The 20,168-nt window shown below is 39.5% G+C and overlaps 1 protein-coding gene across 1 annotated transcript in view; it reads right to left on the bottom strand.

Moving 5' to 3' along the window:
- Positions 1–2,083: 2,083 nt before the first annotated feature.
- The window catches only part of RPRD1A (regulation of nuclear pre-mRNA domain containing 1A), a 39,798-nt gene continuing 21,713 nt past the window's right edge, over positions 2,084–20,168 (bottom strand). Inside the window, exon 7 of the mRNA XM_006085158.2 lies at positions 2,084–5,553. Coding sequence (XP_006085220.1) covers positions 5,404–5,553 — 150 coding nt within the window. The 3' untranslated portion in view covers positions 2,084–5,403. The remainder of the gene's footprint in view (positions 5,554–20,168) is intronic.

Below are 20,168 nucleotides of genomic sequence, written 5' to 3'. Positions count from 1 at the left end.
TGAGCCAAACTGGCACGGGCTTCCTTACTAACTTTAATATGCAGTTATACACATATGCATAAGATATAGATATCCTCCTATATAATAAAAGAGAAACATGCAAATTAACTGCCCTTCTGCTATGCTCAGGCCATACCCACCAGCCAATCAGGAGCGAGTATGCAAATTAACCCAACTAATATGGCTGCGGCCACGGAGCTGGAGCGAGCCAAGAGGCTTGGGTTGCCCCTGGCGATGGAGGAAACCAAGCTTCCCACCTGCCCTGGCTGGCCCTGGGCTCCGCTCAAGGCTACAAAGTTTCAATTATAGAAGATAAATAAATCCCAGAAAAAAAGGAGAGGCTGGGAGTTTGGGTCGCCGGGGGGCGTGGCCAACCTGAAAACAGCCATCAGCTCCTCACCGAGGCTGGCCAGGCACCCCAACAGGAACCCCCACCCTGAAGGGGCTGTGGGCAGCCTGAAAATGGCCCTCAGCCCCTCACTCAGGCTGGCCACACACCCATGGGGTGAGGGTTCCCACTGGGGGACTTGAACAGCCTGCAAACAGCCATCAGCCCCTCACCCAGGCTGGCCAGGCACCCCACCGGGACCCCCATCCTGATTCGGGACACCCTTCAGAGCAAACCAGCCGGCCCCCACCAATGCACCAGGCCTCTGTCCTATATAATAAAAGGGTAATATGCAAATTGACCCTAACAGTAGAAAGACTGGGAATGACTGGTCACTATGACACACACTGACCACCAGGGGGCAGACGCCTCATTGCAGGAGCTGCCCCCTGGTGGTCAGTGCGCTCCCACGGGGAGCTCTGCTCAGCCACAAGCCAGGCTGACGGCTGCCAGCACAGCAGTGGTGGCAGGAGCCTCTCCCGCTTCCTCAGCAGCGCTAAGGATGTCCAACTGCAGCTTAGGACTGCTCCCCGCTGACAAGTGGACATCTCTCGAGGGCTCCCGGGCTGCCAGAAGGATGTTTGACTGCCAGCTTAGGCCCGATTCCCCGGGGAACGGGGCTAAGCCAGCAGGTGAACATCCCCCAAGGGGTCCCAGACTGCAAGAGGGCACAGGCCGGGCTGAGGGACCCCCCTGAGTGCACAAATTTTTGTGCACCGGGCCTCTAGTAATTTATATTTAAAGTATGTCTTTGAATCCTTAACTTTTAAAAATGTAATCTCTCCAGAGAGATCATTAGATCATGGTCATTTCAGATTAGTTGTTTCATTATTTATTCTGAACTTAGGAAAAGATCACACAAAGCTCACGTAAAGATCTTTTCCTAAGTTCAGAATGCTTAGCATCTATGCTTTGGGTTTTTGCTTTAGTATCTTGGAATTACATATACAGTATATAGAGCTAAGTAATTCTCCCATCCTGGAATGGAGAACTGAAGCACTGGCCAAGAGGACTACATCTCCCAGAATTTCTAAATAAGAATCACAGAAAGTTCTGATTCAGTTGGTATGTGGCCATATGCAAACGTCCCAAGTGAGTCTTATCAAAGAAATTTGGCCAACACTGCCAGAGATTCCCAGTTTTCAAGTATTCCCCCATTGTGCTCTAAATGCAAGGTGTGGTGAGGGGGCCTGTGCTCCAAAGAAGGAGTTCAAGCTACTAGTGAGTCTGTTTCTTCAAAAGCACTTAAGCACTACTGAGCAGGAGGTCACAACAGAAGATTTGGTCTTGTCCTCTGCCCATAAGGAACTTGCTATATAATGAACTGTAAAACCCATACTTTATTATCATATCTCCTGGAATTGCCTGGAATTTTAAATTGTCAAGCAAGTCATGGACCTCAAAAGTTGGTCTAGAGCATGGTTGTCAAAATATAGTCCCAGTGGTATCAGCACCAAATAGTTAGGAATGCAAACAATCAGACCTTACCCAGAAGCTCTGGTTTAATAAGCCCCCGGGTGATTCTGATGTTCTCTCAAGTTTGGGAACCACTGGCCAAGCAAAAGGAATCTCCTTCAGCAGTTTCTCCACCTCCCTCACTGAATACTTCCAATACTTTCCTTCCCTCCCAGTCCATTAATCTCTCCCTCCCCACCCTATATCCGATCAATCAGATTCACAAAAATAAGCTACACATTTCAAAAAGAACATAAAACTTTATTAAGAACATTTTATATTGTCATCAGATAAAGCCAAACAAATAGGGGTAAAGAAACAGGGAAACTTCATCTTCCCATGTGCTATTGCCACGTCAGAACACTCATATGTGCGGCAACCCACTTGGGTCCCCTCCCAATAAACTTTGCATTCACTTATATAAAAAAAAATAAAAAATAAAAAAAGAACACTCGTGTGGATGGCTGGAATTACAGGTGGAAACAAATCCTCTGTATAAATTCAGTAGGTAACTCAATGCTCCCTTTCAACACAGAGAACTGGGTTTACACTTTTTAAAAAAGCTTCATATAGCGCAACAACTATGAAACAATACTTTACCTTTAGGAGCTATTTCTTAATAGAATACAAAGCAGTTTAGTAGCTTATGTTATTTCATATAATGTCAATTTTTAGAATGGAAATTTCAGAAAGGACATTCTAACTTTCCCAACTAATTTGTACTTGAGTTTCTTCATTCTAAAGATTTCTCAGAACCAGTTCAATCACTCATAGATTGAGTGTTGCTCATCTACAGTGACAACTGACAACCTAGTTTTTGTTCTTTTAATCTTGCAAATCAAGATAGCTGGGTCATCCCAGCTTTTGTTGATTCTGAAGGAGTTCCTACAGAAAAGCCCTGATGGTTCAGAGTGCCTGTGAGAGAAGGTGCCAGAACAGCTGCATCTGGACTCTTTTCCCAGAGGGGAGGCTGGCTACTGAGCACAGCCGATCTGACTCCCGGCTGCCCACGTGGTTCTTTACTTACTGTAGTGATGGAAGGAGCAGAGGGAACGCCAGGGAATCTGCTCAGACTGCCACTCCAGACAGCTGTCACTGTTTGTGGAGAAAAGAGTGATGGTATCCATTCACACTACAGCACCCGTTAGTGGGGCGTTAACTTTTCTTTTGAGGGGCCAGGCCAAACTGCACTCAAAGATACTTGGTTTGCCTCACATGCACAGTGGAGAAAATGCTCATGATTTAGAATTTGGTATTACAATACCCACATCTAAGCCCATTTCTTGAGAAGTAGTCTACCTTTTAGAAAAGAAGACTACTTACTACTAAAGAGCTTACCATGTTTTAACTGAAAATGTAACTTCTAAACCACACCATATCATTTGTGTTCACAGTCAGTGAATTAACCAACAACCAAAGGTTTGAGAAGGATTGGTCATAGGGTGGGATTGGGGTTCAGATTCAGGTTGAGTACTATCACTTATCACAAATTGCATCAAGCTCTTTAAAAAAATAATGCATTTTTATAATAAATATTTAGAGTAGACACTGGCATTAAAATCAGTATCTAAGTCAGAAGTCTGTCTTAAATGGTGAAAATATTTCAACAAATTTCTAATAGATTTCAAAGCTTCCCAGGCATACACAGTTTATAAATTAGTTTTAAGTGGAAAAAAAATATATTTTGAATGAATAAATCACCACTTTAGCATATCATAAATAAGGTTAAGAGTTTGAAAATAAATTAATATACAAGTTTTTGCTTTCACTTTAACAAAAAAATCTAACTTACATGATACACTTTCAAAACAGTTATAACTAGGTTTTTATAATTGTGCATTTGTTACACACATCTACCAAGCTGAATCTTTTTCTTAGATATTCTACAGAGGGACAGGGGGACACAAGACAGACACCCCAATGTGTGAGTCTGACTACTGCACATCATTTGTCAACTACATTAATTATGTCAACATGAATTATATCCATGATTAAGTGGGTTAGGTTCCCAGTGAGTTTTCTGTGGTGGTGTTCACACGGAACCTAACTATAATTGTTTCTGTGAGAACATGTGCCCCAACTCCCAAAAGGTAACTAAAAAGCTTTGGACTAGAAGCCAGATGAATGGGAACCACTTACATGTGTCTGCTTTGGAGAAAGGTTAAATTGTTAGAAGCACAGTTTCCAGAACTACTGGCTATTAAAAATAAAGATTTGCCTTCTTCACATATAAATTCTTTTTATACTCTCTCATACTGAGGAAGAAAGAGTGAAGCCATTCAGACTAGTGAGACAGAATTGGCTTGCGGATTTAAAGATGTTTTATTGACTATCTAATTTGAATCTGCTTACAACAAAAAGGAAAATGTCTAATATGTAAAGTAATGAATGAAAAAAATGTTTATCCTAAGTCATTATTGAGTACAAATCCACAGCTTAACAATGTGATTTAAGAAGAAAGCAGGAGAGCATGCAACTGCTCTAACACACAGGGTTAAGTTGAAAGGTAAAAGTACATTTGTTTTGGTAATTCTAAATATACAAATATAGTATTTACCAGATCTACCCTGTAGTGCAGCACTGCCTTATTTCCAAATATACAGTCATTCAAAAACCTTAAGGAAACATTAAAAATGTTCCAGGCTACTTTACTGAACATTAATGAATATTGTGTCCTTGAGATATTAGAGCTAAAAATACCATTGCTTTTAAAGTTAAAGGCTATAGGAATAATAAAAGTATCACTACTTTGTTTCTTTTAGTCCCTCAGATGGCTTTATGTTAAAGGGATCAATATGTAAAAAGAAGACTGATCTGGCGAAATGAAAGCTGTCCTCTTAGCAAAACGTCAACATTACAACATTTCCCAAGCATTTCATATTACTCTGATCAGCTATTTCTAAACTGTTTAATCAAGGGGCCCCTACTTAACACTCCTCGTGTTCTACGCTGGCAGCTGGAATGGAACCCCTATGGTGCTCTGATTTGACCCTAAAAATTACATCCATGGTTAGTGTTGAATTACTGACATCTAAGGAATAAGGAATCAAAGGCATTGAGAGGCACACAAATGATATTTTGGTCGGGAAGAAGGGTGAAGATTAAGTTAAAACATTTAGTCCCTTCTACAATCAAGTCCTAATTATACCATAATTAAGTCTCAACCAAGTCCTGATTAACTCTTACCCTTCAAGAATTACATACTATATAGTGATTAGATACTGAAGGAAACAAAGAAAAGCATTTGAAAATACATAAAGAAATAGAAACATGGAATTTCTCACAAGGCCCTGGATCAAAAAGTTTACAAAAGAGCTTTTGAAAATAACCACTACTTGTGAGGTTATTAATACACAGAGATCACTTGTTTAAACTAACTCATGTTAACTTACCAATAAAATAGTAAACAAACCAACATTTTAAACAATTTTATAAATTACTTGTCATTTTTTTGTTTGTTAGTGTCACTCTCTCAACAATATACAAAAATAACGCTACAGGACTATCCACCTAACCTGTCTCCATCTCCCACACAGTCCTGGGCCCTGGAAAGAGATTGGTCAATCTTCACTGTAGATGTCCCCTGCGAAGGGCAGGTGCATGTGGCTGCCAGTGACATTGGGCAATCGAGATAAGTCCGGCAGGCTCTGGATCCGGGACCTGAGTTCTTTGCGCACCAGGGAAACTCTGGCTAACTTGCGCTTGTATTCCTGTAACATCAAATACTTTTCATTAGAATTCTGGCAGTTCAGAGAAGTGCTATACACTCAGTTAATGCTGAATAAAAAAACCATTATTACAATGTGAGATTTAGGATCAAAAGAGACTTTGGAAATAGACAACCAGGTAAACTCTGTTATTCTTATAAAAAACCACAATCTTTTAAAAATTTATTTTATTGATTTTAGAGAGAGGAAGGGGGAAAGAAGTGAGAGGGAGGGAGCGAAGGGGGGGGACATCGATGTGAGAGAGAAACATCAATCGGCTGCCTTTGGAATGTGCCCTTACTAGGGATTGAGTATGTGCCCCGATTGCATATCAGAATCACCTAGGGAACTCAGATTTTTCAAGAGAACTCCAGCCCCACTCCATGCCATTAAGTGAGAATCTCTGGAAGTGGGTCCACAACTTGTGAACTTTGTAAAAGCTCCTAAAAATGATGCTGATAAGGCCTGCATGGCAGTCTTGCAAACTCGGAGACCTAAAGTAACCACCAAGGATGGTCTGAAATTAAACTTTAACTAAAAGCAGTTATGGTGGGCAGTTACGTCCTAGGCCAGTATCTTCACTGACAAGGTCAACCTTTACCTTAACTGAGCCTATCTGTCTTTTTGCATCTCTGATAACATACACTTGAAATGTCTGGGTAACTTGTGACTTCCCTTTTTCTGGAGCCCCTGGGACACAACCAAATGTGCTGGGCCCCAGGACAGATACCACAAATTCCTTCATTATCATGTTAATTGTTCCTGCACCCACCTAAGTATGTGTCCATCATTTTACTTTTTATCCAATCCCAGGGGTTTCCCTGCTTTGCTTATCCCTCCTCCTTAACCTATCACCAATGGATTTCATGTGGCCCACCTATGTTCCTCCTTTGGTTGCAATGTATAAATACAGATGTAGCCCCGCCATTCTCCGGAGCATTATCTCAATTCGTTGAGGTTCTGCTTCCCGGCATATGTCGACAGTTTGGCTCAAATAAACTCACAAAAATTCTTACAAAAAAAAAAAAAAAGATGGTGATACACAGAATTGTGAGCCACTTACCCGCAGTTTTTCTGCCTAAAATTTAATAAACTAGTAAGATTTCTTTGTACGATTGACCCTTCTCTTTCAAAGAATAACTACAACTGGGGAAAGGGGTTGGTCAGAATTACCATAACCCAACTGCTCTAACAGAATGAGGGAAAGGGGGGTTCTGACACATTGGGAGCTGGGCACACTGGCAGACAAAGCAGGCAAGGTTGAAGGCTGGATAAGTCAAGGATAGCTTTGGGCACATGGGAGAGGAGTAAATCCTTGCCATGTCTTACATGTCCCTGCATTTCTAATCTATCATGAAGAGCAACGAAGAATAAATAAGAGAGAGCTTAATAGGGAGCCATAATCTCAAGACACGGTTTTCCTCTTCCCTTTCCCCCTTCACCAGCGACGCACACAAACACCAGGTAGATTCCAGGAGAGCAGCACAGTGACATGCAAAAGATGGGCACCAGGGCATTTCACATCAGAGCTGCATACGTCTCAGTGGGTCTCATCACACATCTCCATACTCAGCACATGCCTCTTCCTTAGGACATGCAAGTATGAAGGTATACACACGTCTCCATCTGTCTCATTTTTAGCTGAATCATTTTTTAATAAATAAGACCTAAAACGCTCTGGGGTCAGCACAAAATGCTTAGTTGCTATTTAAATGTGCTAAAAGCAACTACTCTCTGCCTCTCGAGGCCGAATTTTTTAAAAATATATTTTATTGATTTTTTTTACAGAGAGGAAGGGAGAGAGAGAGTTAGAAACATCGACCAGCTGCCTCCTGCACATCTCCTACTGGGGATGTGCCTGCAACCAAGGTACATGCCCTTGACCTGAATCGAACCTGCGACCTTTCAGTCTGCAAGCTGACGCTCTATCCACTGAGCCAAACCGGTTTTGGCAGAGGCCGAATGTTTTGAGAAGTGTCATATATGGCTTTAGTGGTCACTACTGCCCATCCTAATCTCTAGCATCCAGATAAGATGTTCTTCAATGATTGATTTCTCTTAATCCTTTCATTCAAATGATGTGTGGCACCCTGGCCAGTGTGTGCAATGGTTAGAGCATCGGCCTGAGCACTAAAGGGTCATAGTTTGATTCCTGGTTAAGGGCATGTACCCAGGTTGCAGGTTCGATGCCCAGCCCTGGGCAGGGTGAGTGCGGGAGGCAACGAATCGATGTGTCTCTTTCACATCGATGTTTCTGTCTCTCTCTCTCCCCTTCCCTCTTTTCCTTTCTAAAACTCAATGGAAAAAAATATTCTCTGGTGAGGATTAACAATAACAAAAAAAAGATGGCAATTAAAAGCCCTCAGCCAACAGGTATACATTGCACGCAAAAAAACTGGTAAACGTAACAAAAGCTGCAATCTACTCATCTATTATGTGCTAGGCATTAAAATAACCTCATTTAACCCTCTCTATGAGATCATCCTTCATAAACCTGTGCAATCATGCTTTCTCAAATAGAAACAAAAGTCATCTTAAAGACAGGAGGTTTCAGTAGCAGTGGTAAACTGTCTCACGTTAGCCTAAAGATGAAAGTAGATGAAACCTGATAACTACCTGATTGTACAATCCAGGGCACTGTCCTAAAATTTTTTAAATGCATCGCTGGTGGAGATGTAAAAAGGTCCAACCAAGATGGGGAACAGTTAGTTCCTCAAAGTCATCCAGAGTTATTACATAACCTAGCAATTCTACTTTTAAAAAATAAGAAAAATGAAATTGTATGTCTGCACAAAAATTCATATGTGCATGTTCATTGCAATATAACTGATTAAGTGCCAAAAAGTAGTGAAAAATCCAACTATCCATCAATTAATAGAAAATATGGTATATCTCCTACAGTATATTATTTAGCAATGAATATTAACAGAATACTGATATATGCTACAACATGGAAGGCCCTTGAAAACATTATATAAAAGCATAAGCGACTGTCCAACCGGTAGCTATGACACACAATGATCAACGGGCAGACACTCTGACCAGTAGCTACGATGTGCACTGACCACCAGGGGGCAGTCGCTCAACGCAGGAGCTGCCGAGCTGCAGTGACTTGGCAGCTGCAGTTCTTGGGTGACGAACTTGGAACCAGAGAGGAGGGAGCCCAATTCCCGAGAACCGCCCTCTCACAATCTGGGACCCTTGAGGGATGTCGGAGAGCCGGTTTCAGCCCGATCCCCGCAGGCCAAGCCGAGAGACCCCAGAGGTGCATGAATTCGTGCACCGGGTCTCTAGTGCTAAATGAAAGAAGCCGAATAGGCCATATATACTGTGTGGTTCCATGTATATCAAATGTCCAGAATAGAAAAATTTAGACACAGAAACGAGAGCTGTTCGTTGTTTAGGGCTTGAGGTGGGCTTGTGTGGAAATAGGTAAATGGTTTCCTTTAGGGTAGACACAAATGTTCTAAAATTATAGATTGTAGTGATCCTGTGAATGTACTAAAAAACTGTACTTTAAATGGGTAAGTTACATGGTATGTGAATTATATGTCAATAAAACTGTTAAAGTTGGGGAGGCTTTGTTAGCCTGAGAACACAAGTACCACTGATAGTACTGTTTTTAATGGGAAAATGGATTCCAAGTTCTACTACTTCACTAAGAAATTCACTTTTAATAAAACTCACATGGATAAAGGAAAAAGTGAGCTGGTCTTTCCAGATGCAGTAGATACCAAGCTCAAACAATAGAAATACTTTCCACCCAACTCTAAACTGACTTCCTGGGAAGGCCAATTTGATATTTTAATGCAAGTATTATAGTGAATAACATATGTGATGGGCAAGAAGGTCAAAAGCAATTCTATAAAAAATAAGCATACTGTTTATAACTCTTTACAACCAACATTTTGGGTGTCAGTTTGAGTCTTCTACTGGGATTTTAGCCATTATTTCATATTATTTAAAGTTTTCAAACATAGCATTGTCATTTGATCTGAACCCAAAGGTCTCAACTGACCACACTTCAGTTAGCAAACATTTGAACATCTATCAGAGTATGTGCCCATCACTATGCTGGAGACACAAAGATGAATCATAATCCTCACATAGAAGAGCAGTTTAATGGGCAAGCAAACAAGTTAATAAAGTATGATGTGTTCCATCAGAGGCAAAAACTCATTTCTATGATATACAAAGGGGAGGATTTCCCTCCACTGAGTTTAGGGAAGGCGTTCAGAGGTGAGGAGAGGTAAGAACACTCACGTCAGTGGAACAGCACAATAAAAGGGCAGAGAATAAAGGGCCTAATATGTGCCTGGCAATTTACTATTACTATAGTGCATGGTGCCATGTCAATTTCCTTACCAAACACGGTCATATTTAAGTTGTGAGAATTAGTGTTGATATAGAAGAGAATATATCTGAGGAAGAAACCCAGCCAGTTTACTTCATTGTTTACGAAAGACAGATTTAGGGCCTGAACCAAGCCAAGAGTAACAGAGCTTCACAAACTATACTGTGTGTACATTAACTTCATTCAAAAGACAAACTGTATAGTGAGAAAGCTCAGCAGGAGTTGGTTGTGGTTACAATGTGAAGAATGATAAGGGTTCAGGTTCCATGAGTGGTTGGATGCAGGTGCTATTATTTCAGAGAGCAAAGACAGGCAGAAACTCCTTTGGAAACAGTTCAGATTCCAGCATGGAAAGTGAGTTATCCTTGGGACTTTTGGCAGTATTTGGAAATGCGGTTCTAGCATTCTGGGATAGAAATAAAGATTTTGGCTTTATCATGAGCAAATAGTCGATTTAAAACCTTGAGATGGCCCAGCCAGTGTGCCTCAGTGGTTGAGCTTTGACCTATGAACCAGGAGGTCATGATTCAATTCCTAGTCAGGGCACATGCACAGGTTACCGACTCAATCACCAGTGTGGGGTGTGCAGGAGGCAGCCAATCAATGATTCTCTCACCATTGGTATTCTCCTCTCTCCCCCCCCTTCCTCTGTAAAAAGATGTTTTTGAAAAAGAAATAAAAGTATGATTAAAAAAATTAAACCTTGGGATGTGTGAGCCAATTAGGGTTATATGAGTGCGTACATGGCAGTGTTTTTCAATCATTTTCAACCATTTTGCCTCACCCTTACCTACTCTTATCTTCTGTATATTCACCATCAACCATGATTTTGTCAAATTTTGCATTCTATAGTTTTTCAGGAAAAGTGCATTTACATTGAACGTGGTTTTCTGAATTATTGTTTCACACCACATCCCATGATTCCAATGTGCACCTAGTGGAAGAGAATTAGGCTAACAGCAGAATGCAGAAATGTCCCGTGTCAGGAAGAAATGAAAAAAAGCAGAAAAACGTGAATTAGAAAGAAGTAGTGAGCATCTACCAGTATTTGGAAAATTTTGAACTTTTTTCCTTAGGAAACACTACCCTTCCCAACAGATGCTTTGGGTGCTGTGACTATAACTCAGCTATTATCCTCAACCAACTCAGAATATCTGCTCTCCAAATTCTTATGAGAATTAAAAAATGGATTGCAATTTGATATTTGAAAAAGGTTCACTTAAAGCATTACATATTTGAAAAGTTTAATGGATTCCCACTTTATGTGTGAGCTGCACATGGCAACTTATTCCCAGGTACAAAAATGGGAAAAAGGACTAACTTTAGAGAGGAGAAGTTGACAAACACTACCCCAGCCAATCAAGGGCACATCAACACTGGTAAGTCATGTTGACAGAATGTACTCTTGATAAAATGTGATGAAAATGGCACTTTTTCTCTGTGGTCTTCTTCCCAAAACACCTAACTCTAGTCCATGAGAAAAATATCAGACAAATCAATTGAGGGACATACTGCAAAATCCTTAAGTAAGGTTCTCCAAAACTATCAAGGACATCAAGCACAGGGAAAGTCTAATGAAGTGCTAGAGCCAAGAAAAGTCTAAGGAGACATGATAAATAAATGTGATGTGATATCCTAGATGGGATCTGGGAACAATCACATTCATGTTCCCATTTTTCCTGATATTTAAATGAAGAACTAGACTTACTCATGGCTATATTTACATTACTTTCATTTTCTGTGTGACTGCTTAGCCTCATTGCCTTAGCATTCATTATCCAGTAAAGAATCACATGATCTCAGGGTCATAAAGGTCAGCTAATCTGGTGTTTCCCAAATTGGGTGTCTCATGGAACATATTCCACAAGGTTTTAATAGGCCATATATTAGAGGTTCTGGGCTGTTTTGGGAGCAAAAATAAGTGTCTTTGCTACATTCCTGCTCCAATCCTCAATATGCTCATGTACAGAGGAAAACTCCAAGAGTGGAATCTAGTTTGTAATATTCCTCAAAATCACTGAAATACATACTACTATCTCCCATAACTGACCATTTATATATAAAGGCAAACATTAGACCCAATATTTTCTTTGAACCTCTTCTTGACCACCTCCAACAGCAGCACTCAGTTTAGAACTCTAGGTTTGTTTTCTTTCAACACTTTTCACCCCACTCTCTTCTTGCTTGCATGGTTCTGCCGAGTCCACTGTAATTCTTATCCTATAGGTAAGATGTCTCTTCCTTCTGGCTTCTTTCAAGGTTTTCCCTGTCTTTGGTTTACTGCAGTTGAATATAATATGCCCAAGAGTGTCCTGCCTGGCATATGTTCTGTTTCCTGATGAGTGGTTTGATGTCTATCATTAATTTTGGATATACGTGGCATTACTTCAAATGTTTCTTCTGCTTCATTTGTTCTGCTATTCCAAGTACATGTGTGTTACACCTTTCCAAATTGTCCCACAATTCTTGAATATTCTGGGCTTTTTGGTTGTTCGTTTTTGCATTTCAGATTGGGAAGTTTCTATTGATCTACCATCAAGCTCACTGAGTTTTTCCTTACCAGTGTCCAGTATATTGAAGTGACCATCAAAGGCACTCTTCATCTGTCAGTGTTTTTTGTTTTAGTTTCTAGATTTTCCTTAACCATTTCCATCTCTCTACTTAAATGTACTGTTTTTGTACAGTATCTACTTTTCAAAGAGTTAACATATTAATAATCAGTTATGTTAGATTCCTGGTCTGGTAATCCCAAAATTTGTATCATACATGAGTCTGTTTCTCACTTAAAAAAAAAAAATCTCTGCAGACTGTTGCTTGCCTTTTGGCATGTGCTGTAATTTTTTCAAAAGCTGAGGTTAATCAGCTGAGGAACTAAGGTAAATCAGCCTTGATGGTGAGTTTTATGTTAATCTGTGAGGACTGTGTTAATCTGTTGGACTGTGTTTAGAATATGCTGTAGATGTAGAGGGCAGAGGCTGAAACTACTTTATTAAATAGTCCTTTCACATTAGGCAGTTCTAAACGGAAGAATAATCTTTGTCATATATAATACATCCACTGTTCTTTTTGCCCTAACATAACTCATGCCTATCCAGAAGTCTGAGCTCTGATACTCCCAAGGTATTATTTCCATTTCTTTTGCCATCTTGGTTCTTGCCTCTGGATACACTATGGTAAGTTAATTCCTTTTATTAATGTGAAATCCAGAACTGAACAGAAATCCAGCTGTGGTTGAGCCAGCATTCCATGAACATCTAGTGTAGCTTAACATTATACCAGCTATGTCACTATGCTAGTAGCTACACGAGCAGTGCTTCCTCCCATGAAGTGATGCCAAGTCTAGTTCTGACCACACTGATGCACTTAGCTTAGGGGAATCTAAATGCAATAAGCAGAAGATTTTAAACAGAGAAAGAAGACAATGAAAGTAATACAGGACCCACATCAATCCCATCCTTTGTGCAATGGTTAGGTATCAACAGGTCATTAAACTGTGAGCCATGGGTATCAGAGGCAGTCCTAATTCAATTTGTTTGTAAACAAATGTGTGCATATGTGCATTTTTCAAAGCTGTTGGCAACTCAAAGGTTAAGAATGCCCGTTCTTCTCATATTCAATAATCTTTCTCATGTTCCATGCACACATACACACACATTTTAAATCAAACTACGTTTAGTTACACATATCCCTAAGTCAAGAGGTAACTAAAATTTCATTAGCACCCGGCCGGCGTGGCTTAGTGGTTGACCTACGAACCAGATCACGGTTGGATCCCCAGTTGGAGAACATACCTGGGTTGTGGGCTTGATCCCCAGTGCGGGGCATGCAAGAGGCAACCAATCAATTATTCTCTCTCATCACTGATGTTTCTATTTTTCCCTCTCCCTTCCTCTCTGAAATCAATAAAAATTTATTTAAAAAAAATCTTATTAGCAATTAGAATATAAAACACATTACTGTAGTATGTGTCCAGCATTTAATAAATTATCAAAATTTATCAAGTTTGCTGAAGCTGCCTAGTTAATATCTGTGCATTCTTTTATATGTAAACTAGAGGCCTGGTGCACAAAAATTCATGCACTTGTGGGGGGGTGGGGGAGGGAGCCCTCAGCCCTGCCTGTGCCCTCTCACAGTCTGGGACCCCTCGGGGAGATCAGGCCTAAGCTGGCAGTCAGACATCCCTCTGGCAGCCCAGGATCCCTTGGGGGATGTCCGACTAACGGCTTAGGGGAGCGGGCCTAAGCCGTTAGTCGGATATCCTTAGTGCTGCGTGGAGGCGGGAGAGGCTCCCGCCACTGCCGCTGCACTGGCCAGCCATGAGCCAGCCGGCTTCTGGCAGAGAGGTGCTCCCTCTGTGGAAGTGCACTGACCACCAGGGGGCAGCTCCTGCGTTGAGCGTCTGCCCCCTGGTGGTCAGTGCACATCATAGCGACCAGTCGTTTCACTGTTAGGGTCAATTTGCATATTACCCTTTTATTATATAGGATTATCTCAATTTAAAAATGTATTAAGTTTAATAACCCTTAAAAACTCCCAAGAATTTACTTTATATTAGTATGACTGGCTCTTGAAAAGATTCAAAGAATAAAATAGGCTTTGCTATTAAGCAGTGACTTTCTCCATAATCTAATCTAAACATAACCAGATCTGAGAAACGCTTTACAAACAATCTTGCTTTAGGAAGTTAAGTCTGACAGAATTCTGAGATAGATCATGTTAGTCTAAATGACACAGGGCTCTCCTTACAATGGATTGACCTAAGTACGTAAGAGGTTCACATTTTGCTTGAGCAAATCTGATGTGCATAGACATAAAAAAGACAATTTATAGTTCTGACACAAATCTTATACTTCAAAAGTGTTGAGCTGAGCCCAGCCGGTGTTGTTCAGTGGTTGAGCATCAATCTATGAGCCAAAAGGCTGTTTGATTCTAGTTCAGGGCACATGCCTGGGTTGCAGGCTTGATCCCTAGTAGAGGGTGTGGAGGAGGCAGCCGATCAATGATTCTCTCATTGATGTTTCTATCTCCCTCACCCTCTCCCTTCCTCTGAAATCTAACTTTGTTTAAAAATGATGAGCAGATAAATTAATTACATGGTATAGTTACCCAATATTACCACTCCCCCAATAAATTATAATGGCATACTGAAGTAATTGGACTTAGAGGCAATAAAGACTTTTATTAAACAAATATCGTCCTATATTCTTGAAAGTAAACATCTCCCCACTAATTTGTCACATAGACTTAGTTCTGTCAATAGGTCCAATAGTATAACTTATTTATTCCAATGTGGAGAAATAGACCTCATCTTTTTTAAAAGTTGTACTCCTGTTTGAAATTAAGGAAACAAGATACAATAAATTCTGGCAGGCTACAATGTTAATAAAGCCTCAAAAAAAAAATAAAGGATGAAATATATATAACTATATAAAATAAAAAACAAGAGTGGAACAAAATACATCAAAATATTAATGATTGCTTTCAGTGGTTAATGTAAACTTGTGTTTCTTTTGTTTTGCTTTTTCAGGTATTTTCCAAGTTTTCTGTAATAATCATGTATTGTTTTATGTTGATAAAGAGTTTGGAGAGAGCCCAGCTGGCAAGGCTCATTGGTTGAGCATCGACCTATGAACCAGGAGGTCACAGTTTGATTCCCCGTCAGGGCATATGGCCAGGTCGCAGGCTCAATACCCAGTGTGGGGCATGCAGAAGTCAGCCGATCAATGATACTCTCTCATCATTGATGTTTCTCTCTCTCTCCCCATCTCCTTTCCTCTCTGAAATCAAATTATTATATATATATATATATATATATATATATATATACACACACACACACACACACACACACACACACACACACGCATATGCATGCATGCTACATGCAGCCCTAGCTGGTTTGGCTCAGTGGATAGTCAGCCCACAGACTGAAGGATCAAGGGCTTGATTCCGGTCAAGGGCACATGCCTCAGATGCAGGCTCCATCCCGGGCCCTGGTCGCGTATGGGAGCCAGCCAATTGACGTGTCTCTCTGTCCTTCCCTCTCCCTTCCACACTCTCTAAAAAACTAGTGGAAAATATCCTCAGGTGAGGATTAAAAAAAAAAGAAGCTACATTCAGAGAACAGCTTCTGCAATAGATTTTTAAATTTGCATCCAAAATTTGCATATATGTGCTATATATAGTAAACATTCTTATTTCCTATATTAAGAGTCTGACATCAGAAATTTCTAATCATCAAATGTCTCAGGTAAAACAAATTTATCTTAAGCATTTAAAAAAATGAAAATTGAATGTTTTGGAAAACAAAAAGTTTTATAAAATCAAGCACTCTTGAAAAACCTGGAAAATACTGTCTAGCACAGTGGTTCCCCACCTTTTTTTGGCCATGCCCCATCTAAGCATCTCTAAAATCCTGATTGCCTCCCCCCCCAAGACATATAATTCTTATTATTCAAAAAATGAACTCTTATTCACATGGAAGAGCCTAAAAGGCCATTAACTTGGTCTAAACATTCTTCCAAAGAACATGGCATCCATGAAAAAAAAAATAAACTAAAGGACAGTTGAAGTTCTGAGGAAGCAATCACTAAGAAATTGTTAAAAAATAATATGAAGTGATATAAAAAATAGCAAATAAAGATAGAGGGGCAGACAACAAAAGTAAACAGTATTTCCAAAAACAGGGAAAAGGCCAAGTTAAGTCTACTTAGCTGTCAACTGTTAACTGAAAAATAATTTCATAAAAAATGTCTATTCAGTAAATACTGTCTTTTAAAATATTTAGCACATAGGCAAATATACATATAACATAAATGGAAAGAAAAATTTATACACATCCTGATTAAAATTATAACACAAATGCCAAAAAGTAATACAAACAAAAACCTACTGTATAATTAAAGGTAAGACAAATGTACCAATAGAAGAGGGACTACATTCCCATGTATGTATATAGGAAGTAAGTATAACAGAAATGGCATGATGAGGAAACAATGAACAAAAAGTAATTTTTAAGATATCAGATATACAAAAATTTAAAAGATCACTGAAATTCAGAGAGGGCATGGTTGTATTGGGGAAGATGCACTCATACTGCAAGGAACTTAAAAAAGCATAACACCTAAAGATATACATACCCTTTGACCTAGCTATTCTATTCTACTTATGAGAAAGAAATCCTGCAAATATTCTTGAACAACTATACAAACTGCCAGCAGCACCCGGATGTTCTCTATGTACTACATATAATGCACAAACTAATAAAAGCAACTCAATGGACATAATCCAACACCATGAGAAACTAAACAAACAACATCATACAATAAATACTATGCCTCATTTTTTAAATGACTTGAATCTGAATATACTGATGCAAAATTGCAAAAGATAAACACTGTCCTGACAGCTTTCCTATCCTTACTTCCAGAACTCGGAACTATGACTGATTTTTCCTTGTAAGAGCCATCAAACTGTGATTTCCAATTTTCTGCAGAAGCTTAGCAATTTAAACTAATTTAAACTAATCAATTTAAACTTTCAGACCTCACGGACCACCAGTGGTCCTCAGACCACCGGTTGGTGACTGCCGCTCCAAAGGTTTCCTTATCAATGTACTATGAGGTACATAGGAATTTTATAAAACCAGTTTCAACTACAGTAGGTACTTGGGTTACATTGGAGATCCGTTCCTACGGCACAACGTAACGTGATTTTCACTGTAAGTCGGAACCCAGCCATATAAGCACCTACATCACTCACATGGAGCACATACACAGCAGTAATGAAGTGAAAAAAATTTAAAAGAAAGATAACAATTCCTGACCTTTACTTGTGCTAAATAAATAAAAAACATAAAGCACATATACAAATACATCGAAATGATGAACTATTTTTTAATAGAAGCCCGGTGCACGAAATTCATGCATGGGGGGAGGGGGGAGAGTCCCTCAGCCCAGCCTGCACCCTTTCCAATCCAGGACCCCTCACGGATGTCCGACTGCTGGTTTAGGCCCAAATTGGCAGTTGGACATCCCTCTCACAATCCAGGACCGCTGGCTCCTAACTGCTCACCTGCCTAACTGCCTGTTCACCCCTAACCACCTCTGCCTGCCAACCTGATTGCCCCTAACTGCTCCCCCCCGCCCCCCGCCAGCCTGGTTGCCCCCAACTGCCCCCTCTGCCGGCCTGGTCGCCCCACACAGCCTGCTGTTCAGTGGTTTGGTTGTCCCTCACTAACCCCGCTGCCAGCCTTGTTGCCCCAGGCTGCCTGCTGTTTAGTCGTTACTGTTACTGTGATGGCATCCCGGACAATTTGCATATTCCTCTATTATTAGTATAGATTATTAGTATAGATGGGAGATGGTGACATATCCATGAAACTATGTCCAACGTAACCCGAGGATTGTCTGTATATCATGAAAAAATACCTAAAATTGAGCAAAAAAAATTCTCTCATTTAATATGGAAGAATTTCTGATCTCCATATTGCCTCCTCTCCAGAAATATAAAAGTCAAAATATCATTATAAGGTCCTTATCCATAAATGCCTCCCAAAATAACAAGCTAAGTGACTAACAGTTCATGCAATAAATTCAACTTCTAAATGGTGAAATGATTCCCATAGCAATCTATGAAATATTTTATAAATATAAATCAAGTCTATTTTAAGTTATCTACTTAATTGGCTAAAGTTAGCTGTAAGTTGAAAAAATAATTCATCATTTCCAAAGTTAAAAAACTTCGTGTTTTCATTCATAACAAACCTATAATAAAAGCATAATATGCTAATTAGACCGGGCGTCCTTCCAGACGAAGCTCGGGCTGCGAGGGAGGCCCAGGTCCAAGGTGCAGTGCCAGAGGACGGGTACCAGAGGGAAGCCAGTGCTGGCAGCCGGAGGAAGGAAGGCCTACTCTTGCACGAATTTCGTGCATCGGGCCTCTACTGCTTTAATAATGGCCTCAAGAAATATGATATAGCCAATTCCTGAACTGTTACATTTATGTTTCATTAAAATAAAAAAGAGCATTTAATGACACATCAATGCCTGGTTAATCACAGCTGATGTTCAAAAATGGATGAGAAATTAAAACTATTTGATGATATCACAGCTGATTTGGTAATTATAAATCTTGACCTCTTAGTCTCAACTTTAAAGTGATGCTACCTACTTAGCACAAAAAATGTCCAAATATCTTAATATTTTTCTATCTTATGACAAAGGAAATGACAATTTACAAAAAGTTCTGTGGAATAACCTCCTAGTTTATTAGAAACCTAAATATTTCTTTACATGTAAAAAATGTTTAAAATCATTTAGGTCATTTCTTTATAATAGAAAATTGTCATGATGAAAAAAAACACCCAAAAAAAGCTCCTAGAAGACTTTATTTTAAGAGAGTGATTACCTCTGAGGAAGGAGGAAGCAGGAACAGTTGCAGAGATGGGACTTAGGTTTTGTTTTAATCTTTAATTTCTTTAAGTAAAAATTAAAAACAAATATGTCTTTTTGGAAACTGATTCCCTGGTTCTAAATAATTCACTACCTCTTTGTGACATGGGCAAGTTATTTAATGTCCTTGTGCCTAAGTTTTCTTACCTGTAAAATGGGGATAATAATACTTCCTGATATATAGGATTAAATGAGTTGACATATGTGAAGTGCTTAGAATAGTACCTGATATACGTGGTAAATGTTATTGTTATTAGCATCAGCCTCATCACATACTAAGAATATGGGGTGGGGGTAGGGGAGTAGAATCTGTTCTATTTTCTACATTTACATCTAAAACATAAATTATATTTTTCTAACCAGTGATAAATAACCAACTTAAGTGAGAAAGCAATATAAAGTAGAATAACAAAGTTTCAGTCTTCTCAATTTTTAAAAACATGAGACAATACAGGCTTTGGAGTTTGATATTTATTTTTAGCAGGAAGAATATGCTAATGATGATGACACCGTTAGAAGATACGCCATGTCCAATACCTGCAACAAAAGCTCAACAGAAGTTAAAGAAACCATACTAAAAGACTAAAGACAAAAATGTATGACATTACTTACCCTTAATTCTGCTAACAATAAAACAAGTAACAATATGTTTAAGATTGAAGTTCCATTACAAGATCAAAAACTAGTAAGTTAACTATCAAAAGTATCTTTTAAACCAATTCTTTTACTTTCTATGGAGAACTGGACAACTTCTCTAAAGGTAGAGAGAGCATGGTGTCAACAACTATGTTCTGAGAGTATATACAAGGTGA

This window comes from Myotis lucifugus, unplaced genomic scaffold (genome assembly GCF_000147115.1).
Source record: "Myotis lucifugus unplaced genomic scaffold, Myoluc2.0 scaffold_16, whole genome shotgun sequence".
NCBI lineage: Eukaryota > Metazoa > Chordata > Mammalia > Chiroptera > Vespertilionidae > Myotis > Myotis lucifugus.
The sequence above is the reverse complement of the archived record's forward strand: the minus strand, read 5'-3'. Positions and strand labels throughout refer to the sequence as shown.